This window comes from Sus scrofa, chromosome 6, assembly GCF_054392235.1.
Source record: "Sus scrofa isolate SSC_HxYL_T2T_F1_AM1 chromosome 6, Sscrofa_HxYL_maternal_Yorkshire_Landrace_v2.0, whole genome shotgun sequence".
In the NCBI taxonomy this organism is placed as follows: Eukaryota; Metazoa; Chordata; class Mammalia; order Artiodactyla; family Suidae; genus Sus; species Sus scrofa.
In genome coordinates this window covers 18,016,738-18,040,599 of record NC_139388.1, presented here as the reverse complement: position 1 = coordinate 18,040,599, position 23,862 = coordinate 18,016,738, and the positions used below count along the sequence as shown (strand labels likewise).

The window sequence follows — 23,862 nt, the reverse complement described above, 5'->3', positions numbered from 1 at the left end:
ATTTCTTAATCATTGCCAATCGACTTATTGGGAGCAAATAAATAGCCTGTTTTGGAAACGTAAAAAAAAAATCTCACCAAAATTAATGAAACTCTAGGCTTACAATTTTGTCCCAAAATTCATCCTTATAAGGGAAGTCAACAGTTTGGTAACAATACAGGAAAAACTTCCAGACACCTTTGGACCAGAAATAAAATACTGTTTGTGGAAGGCTGTTTTTAAGTACTGGGAATGCCATTTCCTTTCGTGAATTCATTCTCTGTGGCAGATGTAGTGTATAAATATGTTGGTTTATTTGCAGACATTAAATTTGAAGATTGAGGTAAAGACTTTTATTAGCTTTTTACTTCAAGGATCTGTGTATACTCATGACAAGAGTTGAAGGAAGAATGACACTCATATTAGGCGTAATTAGTCACTGGGTAGTAATTAAAGGCAATATATCTCACAAACAAGCTGAGTGGCAACTTCTAAACAAGTCCCTTAGGTCAGACAGATTCTGTCTTTTCTTTCTCCAAGCAATTCTCTTCTGCCATAAACCACAGAGATGTAATTCAAAGAAAAGTAAGACCATTGAGGAGTTGGGTGCTCTCTAGCCAGATTTACTCCAAAAAATATATCCCTAAAGGGAGGAATTAAATTGTGTAGAGGACCTTAAAAAAATACTGTCTGGCATCTTTTTACACCTTTCCCGGCTTTACATCCTAAGAGGCCTCTTGAGCCTAATCAGATTTTGCCATGGTAGAAATCATAGGAATCAGTTATGTTTAATGAAGCTATCCAAAATGTGTGAATACAGTCTGTTCTCTCCTATCCAATCCTCGTAGAAAAAAAAAAAAAAAAAAGTCTTAAAAACGAAAGCAAGTCAAGGAAGGCAGAAAAAGAAACCTAAATTTCGATACATTTTAGAAGGAAATAAAAGTCTTGTGAATCTTATTTTCTAGCTTTAACCTGGTTGTCCGTCGGGATGGATTTGCCCAAGTGATGGCCCACAGAAAGACCAAATTTGTTACTTTTTTGCTCATCCTGCACCTGCTTTTTCATTAAGAATCCTGCCTGGAAGTTTAGGTCAAAGAGGCTACTTGGCGCAAAGTACAGTGGCGTCTCATCCCAAATATTCTCCAGGCGTTTCTTCCACTCTTCCAGGATCTGGATTCGGGCATCCTCTGGAGTGTGCCCAATGCTGTACGTCAGCTGAGGTTCCAAGACTTGGAAGCCACAGAAATGCAAAGTGCCACTCTGGGGATACACAAAGCACACTGGTGAGTCACAGAACAAACCCCGTATGTCGTGCACCATGTGCAAACAGTGTAAGTTCATCTGAGCTTCCCAGCAGGACACCCTGATGTGGAGGCCTGAGGCACCCTGGAGAATTCGCTCACAGCTCCAGTCCCTCACTTTGTCTCATTGTACCTGGCTGTCACCTATTTTAGCGTATTCAGCTGTGCTCTTCTTTTTCTTTTTTTATTTGCTTTTTATGGCCGCATCCATGGCATATGGAAGTTCCCAGGCAAGGGGTCCAATCAGAGCTACAGCTGCCGGCCTACACCACAGTTCATGGCAACACTGGATCCTTAACCCACTGAGTGAGGCCAGGGATCAAACCCGAAACCTCGTGGTTCCTAGTCGGATTTGTTTCCGCTGCACCACAGTGGGAACTCCCTGTGCTCTTCTTTAAGTGAGTAAAACCTTGAAACTGTGCCAGCCCTGCATTCTCTGCCAAAAGTGCCAGAAGTTCCATTACCTAAGGGAGAGGTTCAGCTTCTTAGTATCTGACTCTTGCCAAGGCATGCAGATGTGCATTTCTCTGCCTCTCCTTAACTAGATGAGTCTTTTTTTTTTTTTTGTCTTTTTAAGGCCACACCTGCAGCATATGGAGGTTCCTAGGCTAGGGGTCGAATTGAGGCTGTAGCTACTGCCCAGAGCAACAGCAGTGTGGGATCAGAAATGCCTCTGCAACCTACAGCACAGCTCACAGCAATGCCGGATCCTTTAACCCACTGAGCAAGGCCAGGGATCGAACCCGCATCCTCATTTGTGCTAGTCAGGTTGGTTAACCGCTGAGCCACGAAGGGAATGCCAGATGAGTCTTAATAAATGATTTTTATCATCTACTCTCCAATGTGAATATTAACTCTCCAATATTATGGGTGGCCCCTTATGTGCTGCTCTTCTCTCCAGCCCTCTTCCTGAGACGAGATTATCTTGAGGGTCCAGTAACCACCAGAAAGTCTCCTTCAGACTTGAGTTTTATTAGCTGGACTAAATCATTTCTTGACTTTTCTTAGGCTCTAATACTCTGTGAGACTGGAGCAGCAACGTGGAGAAGGACAGGAAGATTGGAGAGAACCCAGGTGTCATCCGCACTAGTCCGTAGTTAGGACAGCGTGGTGTTTAGACACGTGCATATAAGGGTAATTCTCTGAGCACAGGGTCCTAGGAAGACAGGTAAGGAAGTAGTTCTGAGTCATCACTGTGCTTTCATCTTCACACCTCAGGTCTGTTTCCAGCTGTTATCTGGAGTATTTGGACCCTACAGAAAGCTCCATTAATTAATCCCCTGAAGGGGAACTGAAAATGAGGTACCTGAATTGGCCAGAGGAGGATATTCATGTCCCCGTGGATACCCTGCAGAGAGTACATGGAGCCACTGCCGCCAGTGGTGATGGAAAGCACTGCTTTCTTATTCTGTAAAAGAAAAGTCATTACTTGCCACAGCTCCTTGATGCCAGAAAGTTAATGCAACAGCCCCAGGGAAAAGAAAAGTACGCCCCCATCTGCTGTTTATGTTACTATACACATTGGCTCCTGGGAGCCACTCAGAATGACTGTGCAGAAGTGCCAGCCTGGAAGATAGTACACAGTTGGCAAGAGGGGCAGGCCCAGGATTCCATACCCCTGGATGTAGCAAATCAGGTGAAGGTTGGCAGGGCAATGCAAAAGCCGTGCTGGGTGGAGTTACTTATTTGTGGTTTTTTATCTATCTCTTCACATTGCTAGGCATGTATCTAGACTTATAATCCAGAAGATCTCATAATGCTTCTTGTCTAGTTTTGGGTCTGTGGAAAATGAAGACAGACTTTCTTTTTTTATTATTATTTTAGGACAATTTCAAATACATATAAAGAAGGTAAAATTGTATAATGATGCATCCACCATGTAGCTTTAACTCTCAATATTTTGCCATTCTAGTTTTGTCTAATTCCCTCTCCCATCTTTTACCTGGAGTAAAAACATCACATCAGGATATCTATATAAGGAACTAGAGTCAATATCCTATGATAAGCCATAATGGAAAAAATATTAGAACATATACATATGTATAACTGAATCACTTTGCTATATAGCAGAAATTAACACTGTCAATCAACTGTACTTCGGTAAAATTTTTAAAAATCTATGGAAATGTCTATAAAAATTTGGGGAGAGACATGCATCTTTCCCAAAGAGATCTAGACCCTGATCATGGTATCTAATTGTGCCCAAAACTCTGCCTTAGGAGTTCCCACTGTGATGCCACAGGATCAGCAGCATCTCTGCAGCACTGGGATACAGGTTTGATCCCTGGCCCAGCACTATGCCACAGCTGCAACATAGATTGAAACTGTGGCTTGGATCTGATCGCTGGCTCAGGAATTCCATAGGCTGTGGGGAAGCCAAAAAGAAAAAACAAAATAAAACAGAAACAGAACTCTACCTCAAGATAGAATCTACCCAGAATCCAGGTGTCAGAAAAAGCAGAACCATCCACCTACCCGGAAAGGTCCCTTGTCATACATGGCAGCGTATGTGTAAGCAAACTCCCCTATGAGCACTCGTTCAAACCAGCCTTTCAGAATAGCAGGGACTCCAAACCACTGCAGTGGGAACTGTGGGGCAGAGGACAAAGAAGTCAGATCGAGAAAACAGAAGAAAATCCATGGTGCTAAGCTGCTGCCTGTGATGTCACTGACGGCAAAGCATTCTTGAGGTCCTGTCAGTCATTCTCAAGAAGTTAGCACATGCCAGAAAAGAAAATTATTGTCCTTGGTCAGTCAACTTGACACTCCTGTTTCTGCCTGAAAGTACAAATATTGGGTGGGTGTGAAGAAAGCTACACGCGATAAGATTTGTTCCCATGAAATCGTGTTTGGCAGCAAAGTCTAAACAGAAAGGATTACAGGCAAATTTGGCTTTAGTGTGTGATGACTATAAATCAATATTTTCCCAAGAGCTTAGTGAGTGTGGTATCAAAAATATGAAATATGTGCCTTGTGCTCACAGATGTAAAATCCTATCATTTAGAATAAACAGAACCACTCATGTATGCAAACAAATGATCAGTGTGACTAAGGTTCATCAGCGAATTCCCATGAGAAAGACATGCTGGGCTTCTCATCCTGATCAAAAAGCCAACTTGACTTATGAATTTTTTCGTTTTTGTATTTTTAGTGCCACACCTGCGCATGTGGAAGTTCCCAGGCTAGGGGTCCAAGTGAAGCTGGAACTGCCGGCCTACACCACAGCCACAGCAATGCAGGATCCAAGCCACATCTACGACCTACACCACAGCTCACGGCAACACCAGATCCTCAACCCACTGAGTGAGGCCAGGGATTGAACCCGCATCCTCATGGATACTAGTCAGGTTCGTTGCTGCTGAGCACACCACAACAGGAATTCCAAACTCATTATTTAAAGCAATGACAACAGGAACATGCCAGAGGTTTAAAAAAAAAAAAGCTAGGATAGAGAAGAAATGTTTTTAGGCCTTGATAGCAGCTCTCTCTTTGAAGGGCAGTTGCCCTCTAAGAAAGGAGGCAAAGAAGTAGGGTTTTAGGACAGAAGACATGTTTGAGAACAAGATCTGCATACTCAGCCCAAACCAGCCAGGAACATGCTGCACGACCTTTGTCACACAAGCCCCATCCTTTCTCTCTGTTTCATTTGCCTCATCCATAAAAAGAGGGGCTCAAGGGATTGCTAGTGGCTTCTCCCATTCTCACATTTATGATTCTCCAATTGTGAGGGGCCAGATCTTTAGCTTTTAGGATATATGCGTAGGTTGTTTAGGCAAGTGGATCTGGTCCCCTGTGAATGTTCTACAGTCATGGCTGAAAACACAATTGGCTGGCTTGCTGGGTATTAAAAGTGTACTCTCTCAAGTTGTTCTTGGAGAAGTGAGACCACTGAGCAGGGGGGCACCTTGGTATGAATTAAGGCACTCCTTCCTCGGGACATTTATTTCCATGTTGAAAGGCTATCATGTATAGTACACTGATTTTGCTAGAATAAAACTCTTCCTATCATCTTTTGGGAAAGTGTTACAATAAATATGCACATCTGCAGTGTTTACATTGCCCTTCAGTGTGTGGATATTCTGCAGTATGCAACCTGCACGGAAGTATTGGTAGTAAAGAAAACGGAGGCATTGGATAAAAGCTGAATTTAAAGGCCGAGGAACATTCCAATTCTAAGACAGGTGATTCTTAGATCTAGAAACTTCTACTGGAGTTCCCGTTGTGGCTCGGTGGTTAGTGAATCCGACAAGGAACCGTGAGGTTGTGGGTTCGATCCCTGGCCTCACTCAGTGGGTTAAGCGTTGCCATGAGCTGTGATGTAGGTTGCAGACGCGGCTCGGATCCCGTGTTGCTGTGGCTCCGGCATAGGCCGGCGACTGCAGCTCCAATTAGACCCCTAGCCTGGGAACCCCCATATGCCGAGGGTGTGGCCCTCGAAAAGCCAAAAAGCCAAAAAATAAAAATAAATAAATAAAAACTGCCACTGCCGCTGCCTTGGCTGCACTACAGTAAGAGTAGAAAATGTGGACCAAAATGGGATCTTTTGGGGCACTGGCTAGTGGCCTGTGGCTTTGATTCATAGCAACAAGTAGAATAAGAGACTTCAAAGGTTAGAATCTTTGCAGCTGATGGAATAACTGCAAAAACCACAGCCAGTATCACCGTCTTGTGAAGTTTCCACTGTCACATACATTCCATGTTCAAATCAAAAGGCTGGTTGAGATTGGTAGCAGCGAAATCACTGAGTCCAGTCTGGCATTTTCAGGAAAGGTGACTTACAAGAAGCACACACAGCTTCAGTACGGACTGCTACATGGTGAGGCAGCTTCCGGCAGGAGAAAGGCTACGGTTTGCCGCTGAAACACACTAAACAGGACAATGCACACTGCAGCCGGGATCTCTCACGGCACAGAAGTCTCTCTCATGCCCTGCTCCACGGACTATTGTCAGTATGTTTACGGAGATGGGGAAGAATTGGAAACTTGAGTGATTCCAACAAGAAGTCCCTAATTGAAGAAGAGATTAAACACGCTGGGGGAAAAAAAGCTCAAGGCTTGCATGTCGTCTGTGCAGTCACAGTCATATTTTCCAATAGTAATACAGCCAGACTCACAACATCTGGAAATCTGTGTAATACTGCATCTTTGAAGGGATCACCCTTCTTTATAGAGGATGCAGGCAAGTGGCTAAGGGACTTTTCTGAGATCACATAGCTAATTAGGTGACAGGTCTAGGACCAAAAGCACCCAAGTGTCCCAACACCCCTTCTGATGTCTTACCACACCTGAAAAATCACAAGGTCTGCGGCTTCCACCTTCTTTTGTTCGGCCACAATATCTGGGCTCAGACGGCCTTCTTTATAAGCCAGAGCAGTCTCGGCAGGATACTGAAAGTTCCCGGGGTCCTTCAGTTTACCTGCAGAGAGGAAAAAGAGAGGCTGATGCCAGAGAACCCGCAGGCGAGACGTTCCACAAAGCCCTAATTAAAGGGGAGCGCTGCCCCCACCTGTGATGTCCTTTCTGGAGATGACGGGATTGAAGTTCATGGCATACAGGTCCGACACGGCGACCTCCCATCCTCTCCTCTTCAAAGCCTCCACGGCGGCCTCCTTCATGGCATAATTGAAGGACGTCTTCTCGGAGTGGGCCAGTATGATCAGTGCTTTTCTGACTGTTTAGACACACACACACACACACACGGAACATGGAGAAAATCAATCACCAACCAGCAAAGCTCTGGCTGCAGGGGAGCCCAGCTGGGATCCATGATGGAAGGTGTGACTTTTGTTAGAGACATGGAGTCACGCACTCCATCCACCGAATCCAGAAATATATTTCCTTCCTCTAAGTGCCAACAATTAAAGGAGGTATGTTAACTCAGTGGAAAAGCAGTGGCTAATTTGATAAATGGGGTTGGCGTACTTCATCAGCCATCTGCATGAAAATAAAATCATCCCCCTAGAAAACGAATATAAGATGTCACAAGTCAGTACAATGGGGACTCTCGTCAGGGGGTAGTGACTGGAAGGGGATAAAAGGGCTTTGGGGGGTGCTGGCCATGTTCTGTGTTTTGACCTGGGTGCAGATGACACAACTGTGTGTTCAGTTTGTGAAAATTCGCTTAGAACTTGTGCCCTTTTCAGGATGTCTGTTGTAGTCAGTAGAAGGTTTTTGGTTTTAACTATCCCGCTAACAAACTACATAGAGCAACAGTTTGCTGGCAGATTAAAGATCCAAATTTTTAAAAAGGAAACTATTAGAATAGTATGGGATGAAAGGGAGAATTTGAACAACTTCTGGATATAGGATATTTTTAAAGAACGACTCGAGATCTAAAAACCGTAAAGGAGAACTTGACAAATAAAGCCACATAAACATCAAATTTGTATTTAATAAAAGGTCTCATGAACAGTCAAAAGACAATCAGAAGATATCTACAACCCATCACAAAGAGTTAAAAATCCCAAAGAATGCCTACCAATAACTGGAAAAAGACAGACAACCCAATAGAAAAATAAAAGGCTATGAACACATGATTCAGAAGAGGAAATTGCAAACGACAATAAACAAATGAGAAGGTGCCCTGCTTAGCCAGCAAGGAAAAGCAAATTAAAATGAGATATCATTATTTATCCATTAGATTGGCAAAGCAATTAAAGAGTAAGACTGCAGTCCAGGAGTTCTCATCGTGGTGCAGTGGAAATGAATCCGACTAGGAATCAAGAGGCTGCAGGTTCGATCCCTGGCCTTGCTCAATGGGTTAAGGATCCAGTGTTGCTGTGAGATGTGGTGTAGGTCCCAGACGCAGCTGGGATATAGGGTTGCTGCGGCTGTGGCATAGGCTGGCGGCTGCAGCTCCGATTCAACCCCTAGCCTGGAAACCTCCATATGCCACGGGTATGGCCCCAAAAAGCCAAAAAAAAAAAAAAAAAAAAAAAGACTGCAGGAAAACTGGCACGTTGCCAGTGGGAATATGAATTGCCTCAGCCTTTGGGGAAAGCTGGGAGCCCCCCCCCACACAGTGTTTCCAGGGGGTGGAGCTAGAGCGGAAGCATCCAGGAAGGGCTATCAGGTGGCTGACAGGTCTTCCTGCATGCACGTTAGAGGCCGTTTCCCTCTAGTTGATTCATTCTTCTGCTGTCTGGGGGGCACCAGCACCCCATCCTGAAATACTACATGGTTTACTGAGTACCTACTATGCTCCAGGCATTTGGGATACTTCAGTGTAGAAAAAAGGCACAGATCTTCGTGAAGAGTGCATTCTGGTGGCCCGGGCATCCTAACTGTCCCCAGTGATTGCTCTGACATTACAATTCTGTCTTCAAACTGCAGCCAATCTGAATTAAGGAGTTTTTACTAACCTTTCAGACTGAACTGTACTCTGTTAACATGCAGTTTCATTGATGACCTATATAGAACTGAATGGCAAGATATAAAGCTGACAAAGAAAGGGGTTGTGGGAGTTCCTGCTGTGGCTCAGTGATAACGAACCCATCTAGGATCCATGAGGATGTGGGTTTGATCCGTGGCCTCGCTCAGCGGGTTAAGGATCCGGGATCTGGCGTGAACACAAGCTACGGTATAGATCACAGATGCAGCTCGGATCTGGCATTGCTGTTGCTATGGCTGTGGCATCGGCCAGCAGTTGCATCCCTTTTCTCAGAGTTCAACTAGCTTGTCAACGAAGGGAACAACCCTCCCGTCCATCTCTTACTTTTAACAAGATGAGGTGTGTTTTGAATGTGTGTGTTCAGAAAGCAGAACTAGGTTCACAGGAAAAGAAATTACAGAAAGGTAGAATTCTGCCCCTGTCGAGGAAATAGATGTCTGGACCTTAGCACTGTGCAATCTCAGGGCCAGGCTTTCTGGCTGGTCCTGGTGTTGCAGCTGGTCCAGGATGTGTGAAAGGGGCCCACGCATCAGACTGACAGGAGAGGAGGGAGTCTCTGTCACTCAACATGCACTCAATGCCAATACCAGAGCAGGTGTGCCCACTCCAAAGGTCACAGTCGAAAATGATTCCTGGCTTGGGAGCTGGGAGCTGGCTCTGGCATCTGTCCAACTAAAGGGAGCAGCTTCCCCAGCCAATTTTCCTCCTATTTGCTCCAGATTTTTATGTTCAAATCTTAGCAACTTACTCTAAAATGTTTTAAATACTATTAAGGCCAAACGAGTTGTGCCAGTGGGTCAGTGTGGCCTCTGACGGCCGATTTCTGACCGGTTTTGGAGAAATTGTGTTGCTTCCAAGGTCAATTCTCTCTTAAACGCCCACTGCGGTTTGTGCGGTCAGAGTATTAGCGGGAGTTCCCCGTCTCCTGGTGGTTGGCCAGGGCTCATCCTGGGACCTAATGCCGTCACTCCTCCAGTCCTGCGTCAAGGAAGAAGAAAACGCAGGCTGACCCTGCAGGGCTCTGGGGGGGCCACTCACCCGCCATGGCTCCGGCGGCGCGCAGATTGGCCGGGCTGCTGGTTGCCGGGCCGACTCAAGCTGGGAAGGCGCGGGGGGCTGTAGGTCCTCTGGCTGCGACCTGGGAGGTGTCACTCGTGCTGCCCGCGGAGCGCCCGGCTACTTTATACACGATCTGGCCCGGCCCACAGACTGGGGGACCAGCAAAGGCGGAGCCGCCCCATGGGCCCTGGGGTGCAGGGCGGGGCTCACCTCGGCAGCTGGCAAATTTAGGGACCCGCGTGCGAGAAGGGTGCCCAGGGGGCAGGGAATGAGGGGCCTCTGGGGTCGGGGCGAAGGTGGGAGGATGTAACCAATGGGGTCCGGGTTCCATTGGGCGCGTCATTCGTGCCTCCCCAGCCCCAGGAAATCGCTTCCGCACGGAATTGGCCGGACAAAAGGAGGACGCGGGGGACTCCCATCCTTTCGCTCAGAATCTCGCTGAGTCACTGTGACTAGACGTAGGTTTTGAGGGCTAAGGCGACCAGAGAGACTTGCTCCTGGGGAAATGAGTTTGTTTCAGCTTTTGCAAGGTTTGGATTCTGCACTTGGTGCGCGCGGGGTGGGGGGTCCCCTAGAATGTACTCCTCCTCCTCTCAATGGGGGAACTAATTGGTTTTGTTCTCCCCTCTCCCCCAAGAGCTAGTCCGAGTCTTGTGCAGGAGATAGCAGTAAGGAAAAGCATTTAAAGAATAGTCCAGACAGATAAGTGTAGTGGCTTTACTCAAAACTCTGCTTAGAGCAGTTTGAACAGCGTAGAGCAAAAGTTTTTAAGTTCTACAAAGTTAAAAGCTCAAGTCTTTGTCCTACAGAACAGAGAGAAGTCAGTGTCAAAAGGCAGAAGAAAAAGAAACAGAATCTTAAAGTGTACCCTTCAGAAACCTTACAAAGGGTAAGTAAGAAAATTCAGAGGGGGCCAGAACAGTTCAGGTTGAGATTCCTGGGGTGAGGGAGAGGCAAGATTTAAGAGAATGAGAAAACTCAGTAATCAAGATAAAGAACTCTTGAGTGCTCTGTTAAGTCAATTTGCAGAAAAAAGTCATGGCAGATTAAAACACTAAAATGTGGGAGTTCCCGTTGTGGCATAGTGGAAACAATCTGACTAGGAACCATGAGGTTGCAGGTTCCATCCCTGGCCTCACCCAGTGGGTTGAGGATCCTGCATTGCTGTGAGCCATGGTGTAGATTGAAGACGTGTGCTATGGCTGTGGTGTAGGCCGGCAGTTGTAGTTCCGATTAGACCCTTAGCCTGGGAAACTCCACGTGCCGAGGGTGTGGCACTTAAAAAAAGAGCAAAAAAGAAAAAAAAAAGTGATATTAATAAAAAAGAAACCCCCCTAAAATGTGGAGTTCCCATCGTGTTTCAGCGGAAACGAATCTGAGTAGTATCCATGAGGACACAGGTTTGATCCTGGGCCTCACTCCAGCGTTGCCCTGAGCTCTGGGGGGGGTAGGTTGCAGACACAGCTGGGATCACAGGTGCAGCTCTAAAAAGACCAAAAAAAAAAAAAAAAAAACATGTTAAGGAGTTCCTGATACTGATAGGGATGGAGTAGGCACAGGTAGCTGTAGGAGTTCCCATCGTGGCACAGTGGTTAACGAATCCAACTAGGAACCATGAGGTTGCGGGTTTGATCCCTGGCCTTGCTCAGTGGGTTAAGCATCTGGTGTTGCTGTGAGCTGTGATGTAGGTTGCAGACGCGGCTCGGATCCTGCATTGCTGTGCCTCTGGCATAGGCTGGTGGCTACAGCTCCGATTAGACCTCTAGCCTGGGAACCTCCATATGCCGCAGGAGCGGCCCAAGAAATGCCAAAAAAAAAAGTCCCGATAAAGGATCTTAGAGAGGGAAACATAGGGGACTTTGGGAAATCACTGTAAGTTAATAATTGCTCAAGAACACCATCAAAACAATGCAGGCTTGCTGGACGAGTGTAGGCGTGAGATTTGCCTCAGGTCTTTGGGTGTGGGTGGGTGGGGATGGGATGGGGTGTGCATTCAGGTTCAGACCTAGAGCTGGAGTTTAAGGACCACCTGATTTGAATACCGGATGATCAAGGAGGAGCTGCCACACCCAGAAAGGAAGAGGCGGGCTTTTCTCACCCCACTCCCCTGGATGATAAAACTAGCCCACCTGGTCCTGGGGCCGAGCCTCTTTGCCGGCCTACTGGCCTCTCTCCCAAGCGTCCCATCTCAATAAATCTGTTTCTTGCCTATCCTTTGTCTCTGGCTGAATTCCTTCTGTGTGGAGGCATGAAGAACCTGAACTTCAGTGAGTCCAGACACCAGGTGAGTGATTCAAATTTAAAACCCTGGGTTCAAGTCCCAGTCTGGGTTTAGGGTGGGTTCAAGTCCTGGCACATGGGTTCTGATAGGTTCCCAGGAGGATGGAGACAGACCCCCACCCCCCAAATGCGACTGTTCACCTTGCAGACCTGCTGTGGACACCCCCTCCCAAAATAGAAACAATGGCCTGCGGAAAACACCTGCCTGCCCAGATTAACCTCCTATGGGTTAAGTGCCCTCTGTCACGGGAATCGACCCCCTACCCACCCCTCCCTGGACCTTCCCCTCCTCCTTCTTTGTTCCTGCCCCAAGGTCCCGCCCTGAACTCCAGCCACAGATTCCTGTCACAGGTCCTTTATAAGGCCAGCCCGTCCTCACGGTCAGGGCTGGTGCCACCTTGAGCTCAGCCTGCCCCCCTCTGATGTCTGCATCAATCTCTCTTGCTTTACCAGCTTGGCCTTGCGCCTTCCTCCCTCGGCAAACCTAACATTTGGTGCCGAAACCCAGGAGGGAATGGCGAGGGAATGGGTAGGGGGTCAGCGGTGCCCAAAATTCCCAGGTTTGCAACCCGGAGAGCGGCAGACAGGGGCACCTCGTCCTGGGCGAACCTCAGGATCCCACCAGGTCTGGGCCCCTGACCTAGGCACCTGCCATCCAACCCTGTGGAGCCCGGCCAGGGAGGAACGCCGAGCCAGGAACTTCGCCTTTCCATTACCGACTCCACAGCCAAGACCCGCCACCTAGTTCTTGGGTAATTGCCACCTTTCCGGGTCTTCTGTCATCAGGGCCATGGCCCCGGTTCCTCTGACACATCAGAGCGCAACCTGCCTCTCAGACAAATCCTAGCGCTTGGTCCGAAGACTCCAAGGCCGCCCAGCCCCCATTCCTCTGATGTGGGGGCGCCCATAGAGTGCATCCTCTGTCTCTTCTTGGGTCCACGACTCAGACCTTGGGGATGCCCAGCCTGAGGAGTGGCACTGCCAAAGGCGGTCCCCTACTTACCTTCTGCCCCGTCCCCTCTTAGTCTTCTCTTCTCATCGTGGGGAACACTTCCTCCACTCTTCCAGGGACAGCCTCTGGGCTGCCTCTCACGGACTGAGATGTTAGGTCCCAGCGTTTTAAATGGTAACACTGCTTGGACACAATACACATTGGATAATGGCTCTCAGTGGCCCTGAAATGGCACTTTTGTTGTTGTTGTTGTTCTTTTGCCTTTTTCTAGGGCCGCATCCGCGGTGTATGGAGGTTCCCATATGGAGGCTGGGGGTCGAATCAGAGCTGTAGCCGCCGGCCTACGCCAGAGCCACAGCAGCACCGATCCCAGCCGTGTCTGTGACCCACACCACAGCTCACGGCAATGCCGGATCCTTAACCCACTGAGCAAGGCCAGGGATCGCACCCGCAACCTCATGGTTCCTAGTCGGATTCGTTAACCACTGTGCCACAACGGGAACTCCCAAAATGGCACTTTTGATTTTAATATCCTTCGTGACCTCGATAACTTTTGTCGCTGTAATGGTGAGGGGTCCAAAGTTCCCTGCGTGCAGGCTGTCCTTACCCTCCGCTCCCACCCTCCCTCCGTTCTTCTTGCTCCACCTTTGAAATTCTTCATTCACAACGACTTCCCTCTGATTCTGAGAGCTCCTCCTGTGATCCTGCACATCATCGTCCTCCCTGTGTCACCCTCTCCGTGCAGCCAGCTCTCCCACCAGCTCACAGCCATCCTCTCTTCTGCCCTCGGCTTCCTCAGCTTCTCCCCATCCTAACCCAGATCCTGACCCCTTCTTGCTCCCCTCTTCATCCTCAGTCTGGACCTGACCTCCTGCTTCCAAAGACACCTGCCAGCCGGCTCCTTGACTCCCTTTAGGGGAAGTCGCAGGAACTGAAGGGATTGTCCGGGTCCACCCACCTTTTTCAACGTCCACCCTCTCTCACACTGAAAAAAGATGAGGCTCCTTCTCTTCTGACCCCTCCACCTACATTAGGCAATTGGAGTATCTCCCTCAGTCCTATGACCTCACCTGGCATCTCCTCCTCCACCCTCTCCCCCGAGGAAGAGTAAAGGGTCTGGTGAACCCCTCAGGCCCACGCTGACACCTCCACTGGCAAGATAACTGCCAGCAGGTCAGGGCAGCAGCAATCCCCAGACAGGATCCAAAGTGGGACTATCAGGTGGTCACCGCCCCCTCCCCGGCCGCAGACACTGGAGTCTCATGGGAGGAGTGGGAAAGCAGCATATGGAGCTGTCAACTATAAAAGCTAAAAGAAAGTAGCCGAGGCCCCGATGAAACCCCTGCCCTCTTTCTCACTTCACTTCTTTTCCACTTTCTCCAAAAGGGCACAAATTTAGACCCGGTTTCAGTAGAAGGAAGTCTTTTCTTTCTTTTTTTTTGACGTCAGATGGGTAATATGCCGAAGTTGTACCAAGGTTGGAGGGTGGCACATGTCACACAAGCGTGTGACACCCAGTCATCATGCTCCTGAACGACAAAAGGACCTGAGGTCTTAAACACTCACTTCGTGTCTCAGGCTGCACCTGACATGCGGCACAAACTGCAAACATCGGAGGATGGCCCTCAACCCCCACAGCAGGATCTCTTGAGCCACGCCCTCAAGGCATTTAATAATCCGGATAAAGAGGCTAAATGCCAAAAATTAAAAAGCGATCAGGGAGTTCCCGTCGTGGCGCAGTGGTTAACGAATCCGACTAGGAACCATGAGGTTGCGGGCTCGGTCCCTGCCCTTGCTCAGTGGGTTAATGATCCGGCGTTGCGGTGAGCTGTGGTGTAGGTTGCAGACACGGCTCGGATCCCGCGTTGCTGTGGCTCTGGCGTAGGCCAGTAGCTACAGCTCCGATTAGACCCCTAGCCTGGGAACCTCCATGTGCCGCGGGAGCGGCCCAAAGAAATAGCAAAAAAAAAGACAAAAAAAAAAAAAAGCGATCAGGCTAAATGTGAAATGCTAGAAACTGCCATTCAGGGCTCCCCAAAATACAGGCTCCTTCACAAGGACGATGGCTCTGAGGCCCCTCCAGGACCATGTTACAGATGCGGCAAGAGAGGCCACTGGAAGGTTGAGTGTGACCAGCCCCCTCCGGGGAGGGATGCATCCCTCCCTGCGGAGAGACCAGAATCCTCGAACCTCGAGCTGCTGAGCCCCTTTGGTCAGGCCACAGAGGACTGAGGGTGCCCGTGCTCCCGGCCCCCATGCCTGTCACACCATCGCAGCCCCGGGTAACTCTGCTCGTTGCAGGTAAGCCAGTTGCTTTTCTTATTGACATGGGGCCCACTTAGCACTACCTGAATTTTCAGGCCCAGTATACCCCTCTCAAGTGTCCACTGTGGGGCCTGCTGGCTGGATCTCCAAACCCTTAAGGGCACCCCCTCCCGGCAGGAACACCCTAAAGCTATTCTTTCCTGATACTACCCAGGTGCCCATGCCCGATTCTCGGCAGAGACGTTTTATCTAAATTCAGAGCCTCTCTTATGCTTCTCACTCCTGTCTCTGTCTCTGACCCCTCCCTCCTCCTCCTTCTTGCTCATCCACAACTTGATAAGCTACCTCTCCCAGCCTCCACTGTTTCACCCTGGGTATGGGGTACCTCCACCCCTTCCATAGCTCAGCATCATGCTCCCATTCAAGTTAAAAGACCCACCCACATGGAGTTCCCGTCGTGGCTCAGTGGTTCACGAATCTGACTAGGAACCATGAGGTTGCGGGTTCGATCCCTGGCCTTGCTCAGTGGGTTAGGGATCCCGCTTCGCCGTGAGCTGTGGTGTAGGTCGCCAACTCAGCTTGGATCTGGCGTTGCTGTGGCTGAGGCATAGGCCAGTGGCTACAGCTCTGATCAGACCCCTAGCCTGGGAATCATCCATATGCCGCGGGAGCAGCTCTAGAAAAGGCAAAAAGACGAAATAAATAAATAAATAAAAGACCCACCCACATACCCCTGTCCACCCCAAGACATGCCCCTGAGGGAAATTGCTGGTGGAGTCTCAGGCGCAATCAAGGTCCATGTCCCCTTCCCATGTCTGATCTATGCACTAATCCAGACCCCGAGACCAGTGAAGGACACGCCATTCCTGCAGTCCATTTTATAAGCCAGGCTTCCCCTGACAGACAAAAACTACAAAAATTAGAACAGGGCCCACGAACTCCATTCCTGGACTTAATTGGCAAGGCCTTTAAGTCTCAGGAAAGAGGCTTGTAAGCATCGAAGGGAAATTTGTTCTGACCTTGAAGGAACAAAGTCATCCCAGGAGGAATTTGCCGGTGCCTTTGAGGTGCAGAGGCTCTGCCTGGCCTTCTGGAACACTTATCTCGCCGTCTTTTTGAAATACAAACTTCAAGAGAAGGGGCACAAGTTGGAAGTTGAATTCTCAGGGGCAAATAGAAATCCTACGTCTTTTTCATAAACATGAGCAAAAGGGGGTTTAGCCATCTAGACAGGTGACCTTGATTTGTTCCATCTGCCAGAAACCCAATTTCGACCCAGTCTCTCTTGTAACTGATGGGTTTTACACAGTTGTACCTTATTCATGGCTGAAACTTAGGAATGGGAAATATGAGGTCTCTGTTTTGCTTGTTTGTATGTATCTTTGTGTGTGTTGTGCATGCATATGGCATCGCCGAAATTAATTCACAAAAGAGCTCTACTTAATTGGCTTAAAGGAAATTAAGCACTTACGTAAGTTCTCAAAATATGTGAGGTCAATTAATTTTAGGTTCACATGAACTGGAAAATATTCAGTATTACATTAACATCTAATATTAAAGTTTGTTGATCTAATATAGACATGACTTTAAAGTCATCAACATAAGTATGATTTCTTTCGTACCTAGGTTTGATAAAAGTCAAATGAGACTGAGACTTCAGTTACTAAACAGAGAAACCAAAGTCATTTAAGACTATTGATCGGGGAGTTCCCATCGTGGGGCAGCAGAAACGAATCCGACTAGGAACCATGAGGATGTGGGTTTGATCCCTGGCCTTGCTCAGTGGGTTAAGGATCCGGCGCTGCCATGACCTGTGGTGTAGGACACAGACGAGGCTCGGATCCTGTGTTGCTCTGGCTGTGGTGTAGGCAGGTAGCTGTAGCTCTGATTTGACCCCTAGCTTGGGAACCTCCATATGCCACAGGTTCGGGCCTAAAAAGCAAAAAAAAAAAATAGTCCATGGTTGCTTCAGAAGAGTAGGATGTGTGTTTTCGGTAAAGAAGGAAGGAGGAATAGAATTGCATTTTATTAAGGGGAAAGATAATAAGTCTGTCCTATAGCTTGTTGTTTTGAATGGAAAGATAGGGGACAGAATAACATGGATACAGAAATTGATGATAAGTTTGTGGGAAGTGGACACTGAGAAAAGAATTTTGTGTAAGGACTAAGTTTAGAATTAACTTTAATTGAGTAAACTAATTTTATTATTATTACTATTTTTAAGGCCACTCCTGCAGCATATGGAGGGACCCAGGCTAGGGGTTGAATCGGAGCTGTAGCCATTGGCCTACACCACAGCCACAGCAATGCAGGATCCGAGCCACATCTGTGACCTACACCACAGCTCACGGCAATGCCAGATCCTTAACCCACTGAGCGAGGCCAGGGATCGAACTTGAAACCTCATCGTTCCTAGTTGGACTCGTTTCCGCTGCGCCATTATGGGAACTCCATTATTGAGTAAACTAATTTTAAAAGTAAGCTAGTGCAAAGCTTTAATTTGGATTCTGTCTCTCTGTTAAGATTTTCTTTAAGTGCTGCTTTTGATAACAGGTTATGTGAATTTCTTTGCCTTTAATTTGTATTTGCTTTCAAAATCCTTTGTTACTTTGGTTGAATGAATAAGTAATGTTAAAACAATAATATTCTCTCTGACCAGGTATTTTTAAACTTGTCCTTGTATTTTTTTTTTTTCTTACAAACTTCCTAAGTGTAAATTACAGGGGAGACAGTGTCAAATGAGAAGTAAAATAAAAAATCTATAAAGATTATGGCACAAAGAATTAACCCCTCATTGTCAGATTTTTGCCATGCCCTTGTAGCACAGGAATAGTCTCCTCCTAAATCAGAGAAGTTAAGAAAAACAATAGCTGTGAATTTAACAGTCAGGGCAATGGGAAATCCAAGACGGCCGCTTGGTTCTTCCCGGCTCCCTGGGAAACCCAATAACGAAAAAGAAACAGTCAGAAAAGATGTTTTCCATTTGGAGGATACTTTCTACAATCCTAATTTGACTATACTTGGTGAAAATGAGGGTAATTTTAAAGAAAAAGATTGTTTTGATTCATCTAGTTTTGTGTACTAAAACTCACCTCCCAAATAATTCTTTGCTGGTATGTTACATCTTTGTAAAGTTTAAGTGAATTGTTAAGAAAATAGTCTAAGCTTGTTTCTGAAGCTGATTGCTGTAATCTGTCTCTGGGTGAATATCAGATGTTCCGTGATAACCAGGAAAAGTTTCATTTAAAGGGCTGTCTCCAGCCTAGATAAAAGGTTTCTTATCAGGAATTCTTAAATGCCCTATGCACAAAGAAAGTGAAGAAAGTTAACTCTTGTATTTGTATTTCTCACTTAAGAAGGGCCTCTATATGGGACTGGTCTATAGGGAGAACTGCTGACGTCAAACTCACCCTAGGAGTTCCCATCATGGCTCAGCAGTTGACAAATGTGACTAACATCCATGAGGACCCAGGTTCAATCCCAGGCCTTGTTCAGTGGGTTGAGGATCTGGCGTTGCAGACGCGGCTCGGATCCAGCATTGCTGTGGCTGTGGTGTAGGCTGGCAGCTACAGCACCCATTCGATCCCTAGCCTGGGAACCTCCGTGTACTGCAGGTGAGGCCCCCCCCAAAAAAGCAAAAAAAAAAATAAACCCAAAAAACAACAACAAAGAAACCCACCTCACCCTAAAACAAGGCTTTAATAAGACAAACACTAATGCCTGGACAAAAAGAAGACAACCTCAGAAGCAGACCAGTATCCTAAAATTGCCACCCCTGACTCGCATGGTTATTTGTTTTACTTCTGATTTACCTGGGGTGGGTTTCTCCCCTCCAAGCCTCTGATTATCTTATTATTGATGTTACTAAGTGGGATCCCCTCACCCAGCCAAGTAATACCTGCTCTGACCCAGCCCATAAATATGTTTCCTTCTAATGTTACTTGAGCTCAGTCAGCAGCAAGTAAGACTTCAGTCAAGGGGTATAACTTTCCCAGACTGTATTAATTTAAATTTAAATTTAAAGGCTCCTTATGTTGGGAACAATTACACCATCTAGGGATAACCAGCCTAATAACACTAGGGAATCAGGCTGAATGGACAAAGCCAGTATATAAGTTCCTTTAAGGATAAGGAACAGACTAAGCCAGCTAAACAGGGATATACTGGGCGGTACTTGGTGAAAGCTCTTAGCGTGAATTCTTTTTTTTTTTTTTTTAATTTTTTGGTGTTTTTGTCTTTTTAGGGCCACACTTGCGGCTTATGGAGGTTCCCAGGCTAGGGGTCCAATCGGAGCTGTAGCCACAGGCCTACGCCAGAGCCACAGCAACTTGGGACCCGAGCCACCTCTGCGACCTACGCCACAGCTCAAGGCAACACCGGATCCTTAACCCACTGAGTGAGGCCAGGGATTGAACCCGAAACCTCATGGTTCCTAGTCGGATTCGTGAACCACTGAGCCACGATGGGCACTCCATTAACTTAAATTCTTATTTAGGACTTTACTAATACTGCTATCTATATTGTTTTTTATTAACTGTTTTTTTGTTTTGTTTTGTTTTTGTTTTTGTCTTTTTGCCATTTCTTGGGCTGCTTCCACGGCATATGGAAGTTCCCAGGCTAGGGGTCGAATCAGAGCTGTAGCCACAGCAACGTGGGATCCGAGCCACGTCTGCAACCTACACCACAGCTCACAGCAATGCCAGATCCTTAACCCACTGAGCAAGGCCAGGGATGGAACCCGCAACATGGTTCCTAGTCGGGTTCATTAACCACTGCGCCACGACGGGAACTCCTGCGACAGTACATTTTCAAGGTCTCGTCCTATAACAACCTAAAGGAGGCAACATTTAATGAAAGGCTGGAATGATAGGTTCCCAGGAGGATGGAGACAGACCCCCACCCCCCCAAATGCGACTGTTCACCTTGCAGACCTGCTGTGGACACCCCCTCCCAAAATGTGGAGGCTCACGTTGGGCAGCAAGAAACAATGGCCTGTGGAAAACACCTGCCTGCCCACATTAACCTCCTATGGGTTAAGTGCCCTCTGTCACGGGAATCGACCCCCTACCCACCCCTCCCTGGACCTTCCCCTCCTCCTTCGTTGTTCCTGCCCCAAGGTCCCGCCATGAACTCCAGCCACAGATTCCCGTCACAGGTCCTTTATAAGGCCAGCCCGTCCTCACGGTCAGGGCTGGTGCCACCTTGAGCTCAGCCCACCCCCCTCTGATGCCTGAATGACTCTTGCTTTCCTAAATTGGCCTTGCAAGTTCCTCTCTTGGCAAACCTACCAGGTTCAAGTCCCAATGTGGGTTTTGGCTGGGTTTGAGTCCTGGCACAAGGGTTCAAGTGCCAATCTGGCTTTAGAGGGGGTTCAAGTCCCAGTCTGGGTTCAGGCCATTAGTGCTGTCAGTTTCAGCGGGTGGACCGTGAAGGGACAGTGATAAGGCAAGAAGGTGTTAAGAGTTAGGCCTTGGTCCTAGAACAGCAGCTCCAGGACAGAGCTCCTACTCTGCACACTCTTCTCCTTGATTTTGAGGTTTTGCCCTGTTCTGCTCCACTCTCTTCCTTTCTTTCTCTTTTAACCCCAGAAGAACTGCGTGGCCACTAAAGTGTCCTTTTTATTGTCCCCGCCCTTGCAGGTGCTAACGCTTTATTCCCAGCTTGCAGCCAGGCCAGCTCCCACCCATCTCGGACCCTGTTGGGAACCCCTTCTGGCGGCACCTTCTCCGGGCACCAGTACCAGGTTGGGGGACGACCTTGGAAGGAATAACATCTATAATAGGAAGTGCAAATCTTGACCAGGTTGTGTGGTGGATTTTGACACAAGAGTGGAATTTGGATAATAGGGGACCTAAAGAGATCACCTCACAGTTGACTCTGAAATGGGTCTGGCTGCATCAACCCCAACCACCCCCCGGGTGGGAGCCCCTCCTCCAACCGAGGCTATTGACAGAGCTGGGGATGAAGAGAGGCCCCCTGCATATTCAGGAACTGCTTCTCTGTACCCTGAGTTACCCAAGGGGCGCATCCTTAGCCCAGCTCGCACTTGCAGTGGTTTAAATTACCAACCAACTGCCCCTACGGTTTTGCCTCTGAGAGAAGTTCCTGATGGAACCTTTCTCCGTGTCTGATCTAAGTATGGCAGAGGTCAAGTTAGGACGTTTTTCTGATGGCCCTGAACTCTTTTTTTTTTTTTTAAATTGTAAAGCCTTTTATTTATTTATTTATTTATTTATTTTGCCATTTCTTGGGCTGCTCCCACAGCATATGAAGGTTCCCAGGCTAGGGGTCTAATCAGAGCTGTAGCTGCCAGCCTAAGTCAGAGCCACAGCAACGCATCTGCAACCTACACCACAGCTCACCGCAATGCCGGATGGTTAACCCACTAAGCAAGGGCAGGGATCGAACCCGCAACCTCATGGCTCCTAGTCGGATTTGTTAACCACTGTGCCACACCAGGAACTCCCCTGAACTCTTTACAAACCCAACGAGTGAGGGTTTTTTGTTTGTTTGTTTGTTTTTGCTTTTTAGGGCTGTGCCCTCGGCATATGGAGGTTCCCAGGCTAGGGGTGGAATCGGAGCTACAGCTGCCAGCCTACACCACAGCCACAGCAATGCAGGATCTGAGCCGCGTCTATGACCTACACCACAGCTCACAGCAACCCTGAATCCTTAACCTACTGAACGGCTAGGGATTGAAACTGCCACCTCATGGTTGCTCTGACTAATGAGATCTTCTGATCTCACCTGGGAAGATTTGCAGATCTGATTCTCCCACTGCTGCAGTGTGTAATAATGGTGGCCAGAGCACATGCAGACCAACTGGCAGCCCGGGCCCTGCCACGCAGTACACCGGCTGGGGAATGATGCTGCTCTGAGGCAGAGCCACAGTGGAATCATCAGGTGAATTCTATTGTTAGCAACAGATGGGATCATGCAGTTAACTGTGTAATAGAGGCTATGAAGAAGCTTACAATGAAACCTGTAAATTATAGGAGTTCCCATCGTGGTGCAGTGGTTAACGAATCCGACTAGGAACCATGAGGTTGTGGGTTCGATCCCTGGCCTCGATCAGTGGGTTAAGGATCCAGCGTTGCCATGAGCTGTGGTGTAGGTTGCAGATGCGGCTCGGATCCCGTGTTGCTACGGCTTTGGTATAGGCCGGCGGCTACGGCTCTGATTGGACCCCCAGCTTGGGAACCTCCATATGCTGAGGGAGCGGCCCTAGAAAAGGCAAAAAGACAAAAACAAAACAAAACAAAAAACCAAACCTGTAAGTTATGAAAAGGTGAAAGTGGTCCAACAGAGACAGGATGAAAATCCTGCAGTCCCCAAGGGAGACTAGTGGAGGCTTTTAGAAAGTATACAAATGCGGATCCCTCCTCTCCTGAGGGACAGGCCCTTTTGGTTATGCATTTCACAGCCCAGTCTGTCCCAGACGCCAGGCGCGAACTTCAAAAAGCAACTGCTGGTCCTCAGACTCCAATGAATCATTTGCTCCAATTGGCTCATTCAGTTTTCAATAATAGGGATGAGGCCAAAAAGGCTAAATGCACCCAGAGAAAAATGCAAAAGGCTCAAATTGCAGCGGCTTTGTCTGCTCAGAGACCACCAATGGGGAGGCTGGCTTTTCTGGGCTAATCTGCCTCTGGCAGATCACTAGGTTCATGGGTACCCAGACGGGACCAGTGTACCCTGTGTGGACAAAAGGGGCACCAGAGAGAAAACTGCATTCGACGTACCTCTGCAAAGCCAGGGCATTGGAAGAGGGAATGCTCTAGATTCCAGAGGGCGACAGGGCCCCCTCAGCCATTGATGGTTTTGCAATCAGAAGGTCGAGGGGGTGGGGAGTTCCCGTCATGGCACAGTGGTTAACGAATCCGACTAGGAACCATGAGGTTGTGGGTTCGATCCCTGGCCTTGCTCAGTGGGTTAAGGATCTGGTGTTGCCGTGAGCTGGGGTGTAGGTCACAGACGCAGCTTGGATCCCGCATTGCTGTGGCTGTGGTGTAGGCAGGCGGCTACAGCTCCGATTTGATCCCTAGCCTGGGAACTTCCATATGCCACGGGTGTGGCCCTAAAAAGCAAAAAAAAAAAAAAAAAAAAAAAAAGATCGAGGGGCCCAAAGCCAAAAGGGGCTCTGTCTAGAGATATCATCTACATAAAAAGTGACAAGCCTCGAGTGGTCATTGATGTGCCAGGACACTTAATAAAATTTCTTATGCATAGTGGTACAAGCCTCTCGGTCTTAACCCAAAGGATCGGCAGCCTTCATCATCATAAGTGGTTCGTGATGGAGCTGTCACGGAAGGGAGAAGGGCACACTTTCCTGGAGCCCCTCTTGTGTAACATTGATGGCCAGCCGTTTTTACATTCTTTCCTGTTTGTGTCTGATTGTCCTGTCCTAATAGGAAGAGATTTATTTACTGAGTTAGGGGTCACTCTGTTTCTCCCGAAGCAAAGGAACCACCCTCATCACCACGTGGTTCCAACAGAAAACAGAGAGGGACCCATTGAATGTGAAGTTGAGGTAGCCGCCCTAGTGGACTCTGGAGTGTGGAATGTCGGGGTTCCAGGCTTAGCAAAGATATCCAGTTGAGACCTGGGCAGGAATATCCCTGCAAAAAGCAGTACCCC

General features: G+C 47.9%; 1 protein-coding gene and 1 non-coding gene across 2 annotated transcripts; both read right to left on the bottom strand.

The window, feature by feature from the left end:
- Positions 1 to 309: 309 nt before the first annotated feature.
- Positions 310 to 9,966, bottom strand: NQO1 (NAD(P)H quinone dehydrogenase 1). Its single transcript, NM_001159613.1, is given in 6 exon segments — positions 310 to 1,239; positions 2,587 to 2,688; positions 3,756 to 3,869; positions 6,565 to 6,695; positions 6,786 to 6,950; positions 9,708 to 9,966. Coding segments are annotated over 6 exon segments (825 nt in total). The 5' UTR covers positions 9,715 to 9,966; the 3' UTR covers positions 310 to 933.
- Positions 9,967 to 14,403: 4,437 nt separating this feature from the next.
- Positions 14,404 to 14,506, bottom strand: LOC146402229 (small nucleolar RNA U13). Its single transcript, XR_014808763.1, has one exon. It is a non-coding gene; the product is annotated as a small nucleolar RNA U13 (small nucleolar RNA).
- Between the last annotated feature and the right edge of the window lie 9,356 nt (positions 14,507 to 23,862).